Below are 10,328 nucleotides of genomic sequence, written 5' to 3'. Positions count from 1 at the left end.
AGGGACTCCTCCGAGTTCAGTAACTCCTGCTGCCAGTGGATTAATAGTTGACTGGGATGCAGAGTTAGCAGAAGGAACGCACAGTCAAAGGTCGGCTTCATGACACAGATCACTACGATGTCCCCTTCAGCAGGAGAGAGACATGTCTGCACCCAGGATAATTTGGCTGAATTAAATAAAACATACAGTAAACTGCTTCCTGCTGATTTCTCATTTTGCTTTGTGTGTATCTGCATCTTACGGCCTGGGCCACATCTTTTTTATTCTTATTTCAGAGAGGATGATCGTGAATCCCAACTTTCTTTCTGTTTCCTTCGAGCTGCTCGGACAGGACGTATCAAGTGTGTCTCGCGGGGAATAAGATGCCGAGCTCCGATTTAGAAGGGAATGCCCCAGATGAGCACAGATACATACTGTGGACCGTATATCATGTTATACTGCATTTGTCCTTCTATTTTTGGGCTGCACTAGATTGGGTGAGCCCAGCCCCATCTGTCATGGACACGTTTTCCACACAGTTACCATCGGAGCATTGACCGACCAGGGGTTCGGCTCAAAATGCTGTTAACAACGGCGTTAAAGAATAAAAAATTCATTCCAGACTGTTGCTCTCCTCGCAGCGCAGAATACAAACAAGGATAACAAGGCCAATGAATGAATGATAAAGAGAGAATCCCTATTGGAAAACAGACCTTTTTAAAAGTGGGTTGTTCTTAGAGGGCTTTCAGCAACATAAATACGAGAAAACTCAGCTACTCGTGTGTGTGTGTGTATATGCATATATGTATATTTATATATGCGAGCAGCTTCCACCAACCTTTGGTCCACTGGGCAGAGTAAACGTCTAAGTCCTCAGGCAGCACAGAGCAGCAGGGAGGAGGTGGGAGCAACCAACTGCTCCCAAATCTCTGCTTCTGGTTCTGATGTGGGGAAAACAAAGAGGAGAAGAAGAGAGGGATGAAAACGAAACTGGAGATTGAGTGTGTGTGTGTGTGTGTGTGTGTGTGTGTGTTTGCCTCGCTGCCAGTAAACTCACCTGTTCAGACAGGCTTTAAACTTTAATGTCCTCTTCCACTCCCTCACTGGAGCTTGTATTGTCGCCGAATGCCTTTTTTCTTAAGTTTTACAGGAGACGGATTTGTGTAAAATGCTGGATATGTTGCTGTAAAGTAAATGATGGACGGGGGAAACTTCTTGAGGAAATAAAATGCAAACGAGTTGATTAACGTGCATCAGCAGACAATAGAGAACAGCAATATCAGCCTCAGCTAAGATGGGCAAAGGCAAAAGAGATGTAGTAACAGCATGGACATAAAGACAAAGACAAAGTACTGTTGTTTACAATTACATTTGAGGGCACTGGGAGTATATGATGATAGTAGCGTGTGCTTATTCACGTCCATACCGTAGTGGGTAGGTTTTTGAGAATATGTAACCCGAATCAGAAAAATAACTTGGGGAAAACAGTTTCAAATTGTAAAATAAACAGTAGTAACAGTTCTAACAAAACAAATGCTGCAAGAGGCAAGGAAACCTAGACGCAGAGCATAAACACCTGACATCAGAAATCAGCAACAAGCTTCAGAGAAGAGAAAGAAAAACGGCACAGTGGCCCCTGTATCAGTTTGTCAGATCTTCCTGAACGAGTGTGGACAGGTGAGGAGCCTGTGGTGAAGCAGAGAAAGAGAGAGAGAGAGAAAGAGAGAGAGAGAGAGAGCGAGGGGGACAGAAGAAGTGGGTGGAGGTGAGCGGAGGAAAACTGGGTGGATACCGTTGTGGGGCAGAATGAGGCTGGCAGCGAATGACAGGATGGGAAGAGGGAGATGGTATAGGGTGAAGATAGGTGACGCTCTGCATGGGTTTAACATACGTAACGAGATTTGTCTGCAACGTCGTCCAAGAGCTCCGGGAACGCAGAAATCTCAACAAGTGGATGTGGCGTTTAGCCGCCGAACCAGGATTGGACGAGTTGAGGATGTAAAGCTTGATAACTCAAAAAAATTAGGAATAAATGAACTTGACTTGTGTAAATTGTGGGATATTTTGCTGTAAAGTAAATGATGGATGGGGAAAACCAGTTGATTAATGTGCATCAGCAGACAATAGAGAACAGCGATATCGGCCTCAGCTAAGATGGGCGAAGGCAGAAGAGAGGAATGTGGTAACAGCATGGACATAAAGATTAAGACAAAGTACTGTTGTTTTTAATTAGTGGAAAAAAAGACCTATTTATATGCCTTAAAATCTCCCAGCACTTTGAATTTTGAAGTTACGTTCCACCGTAAACCTAATTTAAGAGTGTTCTGGAATTATTTTCTCCAGATCTCACTTACATAACATAAAGAATATGTCATATTTATGTAATTTTCGTGTAATGTCTGATAAGGTGAGGAGGTCTTTGTTAGAGACGGAGGGAAAAGAGCTGGAACACACGGTGAGGAAGGAGAGAGAGAGAGAGAGAGAGAGAGAGAGAGAGAGAGAGAGAGAGAGAGAGAAAAACAGGATTTACTGTATCACCATGTTAACAGCTGTATCAGTTGGTCCCCTCTCAGAAAGGGGAAGATTTCCGACAGCGGGGGTGTGTGTGTGTGTGTGTGTGTGTGTGTGTGTGTGTGTGGAACTGGGTGTGGAGCCTTGACCAAGGGCACAGGACAGAGAGGCAGGAGTGTGGTGGTGGTGGGCTGGCTGGAAATTTCCCAGACTCTTTATGTCTGCGAAACAGAAGAAAACAAAAGAGGGGATTTGATATCAGGGTGTAACAGTAACTGAAGACAAACAACAAGCTGCACTGCTGAGCTTTTCTTTCTTTTCTCTGCTGGTTATTAGTTAAATTGCACACAACAGCATTTGTGTAAAATCAGCATGGCAGCGCGACAAAGAAAAACAAATTCCTCAGCTCACATTTTTGGAATGAAATACATTTTCTCATTATCATTGTAAAATGGTGTTGTTTTAACTGTTTTGCATTATATGTCTCTGTCTGTAGTCCAGTACGCTTAGTGCTGTTTCCTGCTTTGTGTGGCTGGTGTGGTATAAAAACATGATGTAACATGTGACACAGTTGTGTAGTTATTAAAGGGCATTTAGTGCGATTAGGCTCAGAGCAACAAAAACAGCCACACCACTTCAACTTATATCTCTAAGTACAACCATTCATCCACGTGATGTTTGTTTACACTCTGACCTCCACTCAGTCGACAAGTAAAAAAATCAATCAGACAAAAGGTGATAGAATAAACTATACATACATGTGTGTGATTTATAACAAGTTGTTTCTTAATATGTTTTATTATAAGGTAACAACAGTTAGAAAACATGGCCCATCATCATCATCATCATCATCATCATGACAAAAGCCAGAACAAGAGACAGCCTGGGTGTGTGGTTGTAAACAGTGTTTTATAATGAATACAACACAGACTATGGCACTGACAAAATAAACAGACGGCAGGGGTGGAGAGGGAGGGATGGAGTGTGTGTGTGTGTGTGTGTGTGTGTGTGTGTGTGTGTGTGTGTGTGTGTGTGAGGGAGAGAGAGAGAGAGAAAGTGCGCTGAACTACTCAGCAACAGCCACTCAAGTGGTGACGTGTGTGCGGTGCTTCCTGCAGCGCTTTAACCCGGGTCCTAGAGACAGTACTTGAGCTTTCTATTCGCTGCTTGGCGCTGTTGCTATGGGGCTGCATGCGCATGTTGAGCCGTGCGCGTTGCATGGAAAACAGTCAGTGTGCGCGTGTTGGGGATCAGGACACAAAAAGTGTCTGGAGTCGCAGAAAAATCAATGAAACGTGCTTTTATTTTGTTGATGTTGTTGTTGTTGTCGCGGTCGCTACCAACAACCAAAACAACAACAACAACATCGAGGGCTTTTGTTTACCTTCTTCATGATCCAAAACAATAACAACAATAATAATAACTATCAATAAAAACAATAACTATCACAGGAGAACATGTCTCCTTCCATGTATGAGACTGTGAGACTTTGACCTTGCTGAACCCGAGTGCTTTTAATCTCATGTTACATCACTTTATATTGTTTAGTAACGACCTTTATCATGTGTGTATGATCTTTAATGTGAGTTTACTTTGACTTGTATCAGTTATATTGTGTCATTAAACTGTTATAACAGTGCGATTGTGCTGAAATAGTGAATTCATGGCAATATAACCTTTAACAGGCAGTTTGTATAAGTGAATGTGATATTATCCAAGTTCAGATTCTGAGTTACATTTCAATAAGGAACTGTCTTTAATATGTGTCAGTAAACATTGGTTAGTTTATAGTGATAATGACTTTCACTCAATCAGGCAGACTTTGTTTATACAGCACTTTTCACATAAACAAAATGTAACACAAAGAGCTTCACATCACCGGCTCCCAAGTGTACACACACACACACACACACACACACACACACACACACACACACACACACACACACACACACACACACACACACACACACGAGCAAGGGCTTACTAAAAGGCACTAAGGAATAAAACATTAGCAAATATATTTATTGATTTAAAGTGTCACAAAGCTTCATGTAAATAACAAGCTTCTAAATAGTTAGTTAATTTTAACAGTAGAGTTTGTTATAAACTGTGTGTATCAGCAAATGTGAGACTGTGGGGATTAAAAAGTAGAATTATTTAAATATTGCCATTTTAAAACGGACATTTCAATTAAATATATAGGCTAATAATATATATATGTATATATATAGTGTAGCTCTATTTATCAGCTGCCATCTATTCTTAAATACCGTAGAAAGGATTGTTTTGCTGTGATGTGTCCGTGTTGTTTTTGGGAGGCTCCACCTCGTGCTATGAGCTGGTGCTGCAGAGAAAAGAGACAAATAAACCTGAAGTGACGAAATGAAAACAATAAAAATTCACCTGCGAGTTTTTATGGCGAACTAATGAAGAAATGTGCTGAATTTCATCATTCACAATAAAAACCGGACACGAAGAAGAAAGGGATGCGAGTAAAGGTGGGGAGGGGGGGCAGTGTGTTGTTGGATCCCACCCATCCGAGACACACACGCACGCGCGCTCCACCGGCCCGCGCGCGCCTCTCTTCACGCGTCTCGCGGAGATGCCACAGAGCGCGCGCTCCGAAGTGACTGAGAGAATGCGACACCGCTGTGATGCGCGTGCCGTAAGTGTGTGGCATTTTTTTTACAAAATAACACCGGAAATACATAAAAGATAATCTGACCTACAGGAACACAACATGGTGCTGGACCAGTGACACTTTGATACGGCCATTGTTATCATTATTATATTGAATATTACTCTTATTGTATTTATCATCATGATTGTTGTTATTGATGTCCCCCCCCTTGTGGTCATGTGGGATACAGGAGGTGTGTGGAGTCAGGTGCAGCCTGTAATTCAGACTCCGGAGAAAACAACACATTTAATAAAATAAAATAAAAAAAACCATCATATTCACAAATAAATGAACATGTGTACAATTATTTATTTATATATGTATATACATTTTATATTGGCGAGTAAATCGCATCAGCCTTTGTGCTCCGGAAACAAACAATTCTTCGACATGAGCGATGCGTCCGTGCATATATGTATATTTTTAGATTTCTGCTGGAGCCAACGCTGTTTAATAAAACATGCTCTGATTCCGCTGGAGTTATCCCCGGCTAGAAACCGGTTGCCAAGCGTTGCATCATTCCTTTCATGTGACTCCCATACGCCCCAAATTCGTCCTGGCCGCCTCATGACTGCATCACAGCTGCTGCTCGAACAAACTATACCGGAGAGGAGACGAGCGGCGGGTCGACGCCGCGTCGCCAGCGCCCGCCTCCCTCCCCCCCGGTTCCGCGCAGCCTATTGGATGTCGCCAAGGAGAACATCTCGGCTCCGCGCTGCCGATTGGACGCCCGCGACGGCGCTTGTCGCGTCGCAGCGCGGTTCGGTTGTGTCGACTCCGTCCCGCCCCCCCTCTCCGCGCATAGTTCGGTTGGCCGCTCCCTCCTTATAAACACCGCCGGGAGTTTCCGAAGAATCACATTCAGCCGTAAAGACTGAACAATGGTTAACATGAGCTATCGACATTTTTTACTAAACTACCCACATTCGAGTTCGAGACAGTCGAGAAGGCGAGCGAATAAACGAAAAAGGGTGAGTGGCTTTGTTTCGTGCACTTTGTGGCCGGGGGTTGTCTCGGGCGGTTCTCGGATTTACGAGCTCGCATCTTGGGAAGTGAACAAACAAACAAACGCGGTGAACCGGAGGAGAAACAAGGGACGAGCGTGTTTTTATTCATTCAAATATCTCATTGACATTTTTAGATTCACAGTTAACTCAAATATTCCCACCGGAGTGGTTTTTTGCGTGTTGTCTGCGAAGTTGTTCAGCTCGTACGGACTCGAGCTTTCCAAGTTTTATTTCTTTGTTAAACTCCCCAAGTTAATATTTTAGCTTTTAAAAGCTTCGAGCTGCAGTTGTTAAATCTCCCGGTGTCATTGAATTAAAATGTCATCAAAGCTTTGACTCTTCTCGTGTGAATGACACTGACAGTTGTTGTCGGGGCTGAAGCTGGACGGCTTTTTTAAATTCCTCCGTTCACGCCGGTTCAGATTCATAAATGTCCAACGCTAAATTAAAAGATTTCTAAAATAATATGATTTAGTTTTCCCTTCTCTATTAAACCCGTTATTATTTTTGACTGTGTCGTTTCCTTTTGTTTCGCCCAGTCTTCCTCCAGCTGGACTCACATTTCCATGACGTAACTGTCTTGGCTTTGACTGGACATGTCGCCTCGTTTTAAAGAATAAAACAAATCTTCTAAATATCACACAATTACCAGAGGAAATAAAAAAAATCTGTACACTTCAATTGGCACAATTTAATTCAAGCGTCTGTCTGCTCGCTTAGTTTGTGGAATTTTAACATTTAACAGCAAGTTAAAGAGAATTTGATTATTTTTTACTTCTTTATAAACACAGTGATACATCCGTGTAAAAATGTAGTTTGACTTTCTCCCAACATAACAGATGTGAAGCTGAAACCCTGACTTTGATTTACAATGTTCGCCTCAAGCTTTGTCCAGAATAATTATGATATAATAAATTATAATTGTTCTCCATGAATGTAATGTGTGTTAAATGGATTCAAACCATGAACAGAATGAGCAGGTTGGACTGTCAGACATCATTTCATTCATCATTGTCAGGATTTATTCATCCTTTATTTTTTTTTAACCACTTGTTTATCGATCCCAACGTGTATTGAGGACCGAGGAAAGCAGGGGGCGCAGTGGAGATCATTTCGGTCTTTGTTTACAAGAATGAAGTGACAGCATCTCCTTATTGGATCGATATAACAATTATTGACATTTAATTGGTCTTTAATTATTTAATTTTCTGTTGCTCCCCGAAGCAGCTATTTGTTTAATTTGAGTTGCCTTTTTCTTTTAAAATCGAGCCTGCTCTGTATTTGTGCAAATCATCATTTTTATTTTGAAATCTCAGCAAAATTCAGGTTTCAATTTTTATTTAAATTATTATGGCTAATTTATCAAATCCTTTTTTTCCCCCCTTTCAGAATAGTTGGGACAAGCTATCTCCAACATATTGGCATACTTGATTAACAGAGACTTTCCAAAGGTAAACCTGTCTTCTATTATTTGACATTGTGAATGCTGCATGTTTGTTATTCATGACATTTAATTGGTTCATTCATTTCAACATTAACCGTCCTGGAAGTTGAGTTATCGGCATTTTTCATTCGAAATTTAGAATTCCTCATCCTATCAACAGTTTAAATGCAGTACAGCCATTCACTCACTCAGTGTCACTGTTATTCCATCAGTCAAGTGGATTAAACTATGTTCTGTAGTTTGGCCTGGTTTGTTTTATCACGGAGTAAACAATTCTAAAGATAACTGCTTCTTGCTACAATCTCAGTAACGATACGCACACCTCCTTCATCCCTGGTGCCTGCGAACCACAACTCAACTCTTCGCCGCACAGTGACGATTTATACTGAATGGAGGCGGAGTTATGAGGCGTCAGTCGACTAACAGGAGTTTGCTCTGCCCTCTTCCCTTCATCTTTGTTTTTCCCAACCATCCTGTGTGTGCCGGTCGCCCCCCTCGCCCGCCCCACCCCTCCAGGTCCAGTGTGAACCGTGTGGCCGAGTATCTGTGCGTTGCGACTGATTGGCGAGATGACTGCCGAATGGCTTCACCTGCCCCCGCCGTACCCCCCTGGCGTGGGGCCGTTGTGTGGTGCAGAGTTGGAGGCGTGGTATGAGGACCTGCAGGATATTCTGGGCTCCGACACGGGAGGGGCAAAACTGGCACGTGCCCCCACATGCACCGAGGTCAGTAGCTTGAAGAGGAAAATGGCTTTCACACCCTCAATGAGTGTGAGTGTCTAGGTCCATTGTATTTTCATTAGGATTTTAGTTTTTGACATTTTGCAAAAAATGTATTTTCACATATGAGGTGATGTGAAATTCACTTGTACTTCAATATTGGACAAGTTTTTATCGGGTGTTGACTTTTCCGCTTTGTGTTTTACAGAAAGAGCCGGAGTTCCTGGATGTTCTGGAGAGTTGTTCTCTGACATGGCTGACGGACGGAAGCCAGACGTGGAGCGAAGGTGTCCAGAGGGCAACAGAGGAGATCCACAACACCCAGCCTCTGCATCACACCTCATCCTCCTCCTCTTCCTCCTCCTGCATGAGTCCAGCTGTTGCAGAGGAGCGGCGGGGCGAGGCTGAGAGCGGGAGAAGTGGAGATAGCTCGGCAGGAGGAGGAGGCGGCGGTGACCTGCTGCCTCCAGAGTTCTTTGAGTTGCTGAGTGAAGGAGGAGTGGGAATGGTGGATACGAGCGGCGTGGTGATCAGCAGTGGCTATTATTACCACCAACATCAACACCACCAGGCTAATAATGTCCATCCTGCATCTCCCTCAGCCAGTGAGGAGGAACTGCCCTGTGTCCCCGATTCCCCGTCCTGCTCCTCCTCAGCCTCACAGTCGCCATCTCAAAATGGCTCTTCTCCCTCCTCACCTGAGTCTTCTCCTTCCGCCTACCCGTCCTCCCGCCTGGGAAAACGCAAGAGGACCACCAGCGAGAGGGCCAACGGTGCCTTGTCCTCTTTCGCCTCCTCCACACAGCGCACATCCTCATCTTACTCCTCTGGCAAGAAGAGTCGCAAAGAAAGAGAGCACGAGAACGAAAGGAAGGTGACGGAGCTCACGGAGCAGAATGAGCGCTTGAAAGCGGAGATTGACAGGCTGGGCGAGGAGGTACAGAGGACACGTAGAGCCCTGATAGAGAGACTAGTCAACACCAGGAAATGAGGATGAAAAAGACAGGATGGAAGACAGGAATGAAAGATGACAGGGCCTGCAGATTTGGAATCACAGTGGTGGGAAAAGGTGTAAGACGGTGGTCACGAAATGCCTCTTTTAGACAGGAGTAGGATGGAAAACCAAAGATATAATTTATAAGAGAGGGTTTTTTGAAAAACGGAGGGCTAAAGATGTCAAGGAGGAGGAAAGTGATGAAAGTCAAGACAAGAGAAGGCACAGAGAGAAATAGCTGCAGCAGCATTGCGGCAAATAAAGACACAGCACGTTTAACGGAAGAGGAAGAACAGACAGCTCCAATCATACAGTGGTTCGGACGAATGTTTGTCATGTTGAAGGATTTCATCACTCAGGATGGTAGAAATAACGGTTATGAGCTTTTGATGATTTGTACGTTGGACAGAAAAGGAACTTAAATTCAGAGAGCGCATTTCATTGTCATCTGTTCCCACCATTTTGCAATAAATTGTAACTCCTACTTTAAGGGCTGCAATCTGGCTAGTAGAGATTATTTGCCCCAATTTGTGGAGAGTTTTAGGAGCTCAGGAAAAGTTTGAAAGTGCCCAGAGCAGTGTGAGAGAAATATTTTTGTGGAAAGAGAATTTACACCCTTTCTTACTTTTATAACCCATGGCTTGTTTGTACGTGCAACTGTGTATTTAGATAAAGCAAGTAGGACCCAGCTATACTTTCTAAACCGACCTTTTCTATCAATATGGGAATTTTGTGGGAGAATTATTACATCCTTCTACCTTGAGTTACTATTTTTATACAATGCTGTAATATATATACACAATTGTACTGTAATGGCTTGTACTGTAATATGCCAACATATCCACGGTTATTTTCTCGTTGCACTCACATTAACTGTTAGTTGTAAAATAATATGCATGGCTTTTATCACCGATGGCATCGAATACTGTACCTTTTATTTTATCCATCATTGTAATCCCAATTTTGCAATAAAAAAAAGAATATGAAATTT

At 43.1% G+C, this 10,328-nt stretch overlaps 1 protein-coding gene across 2 annotated transcripts; it reads left to right on the top strand.

Moving 5' to 3' along the window:
* The first annotated feature begins 5,977 nt into the window (after window positions 1–5,977).
* Window positions 5,978–10,325, top strand: ddit3 (DNA-damage-inducible transcript 3). Of its 2 annotated transcripts, XM_035150883.1 has the most exons (4): window positions 5,979–6,144; window positions 7,570–7,631; window positions 8,141–8,349; window positions 8,552–10,325. In XM_035150883.1, the coding sequence occupies exons 3-4, from the start codon at window positions 8,194–8,196 to the stop codon at window positions 9,332–9,334; spliced, it is 939 nt and encodes a 312-aa protein (XP_035006774.1). In that variant the 5' UTR covers window positions 5,979–6,144; window positions 7,570–7,631; window positions 8,141–8,193; the 3' UTR covers window positions 9,335–10,325. The 2 variants fall into 2 exon arrangements, with proteins under 2 accessions (XP_035006784.1, XP_035006774.1); XM_035150893.2 differs by lacking the exon at window positions 7,570–7,631 and having other exon boundaries at window positions 5,978–6,144.
* The last annotated feature ends 3 nt before the right edge of the window (window positions 10,326–10,328 follow it).

The sequence above is a fragment of the Hippoglossus stenolepis genome, chromosome 3 (assembly GCF_022539355.2).
Source record: "Hippoglossus stenolepis isolate QCI-W04-F060 chromosome 3, HSTE1.2, whole genome shotgun sequence".
NCBI lineage: Eukaryota > Metazoa > Chordata > Actinopteri > Pleuronectiformes > Pleuronectidae > Hippoglossus > Hippoglossus stenolepis.
The sequence above is the reverse complement of the archived record's forward strand: the minus strand, read 5'-3'. Positions and strand labels throughout refer to the sequence as shown.

Bases quoted from the DNA above. Each gene is read 5' to 3' on its own strand.
- ddit3 (XM_035150893.2), top strand. From the start codon at position 8,194: ATGACTGCCGAATGGCTTCACCTGCCCCCGCCGTACCCCCCTGGCGTG. The intron at 8,350-8,551 runs GTCAGTAGCTTG...TGTGTTTTACAG, and splicing joins GTGCCCCCACATGCACCGAG to AAAGAGCCGGAGTTCCTGGA.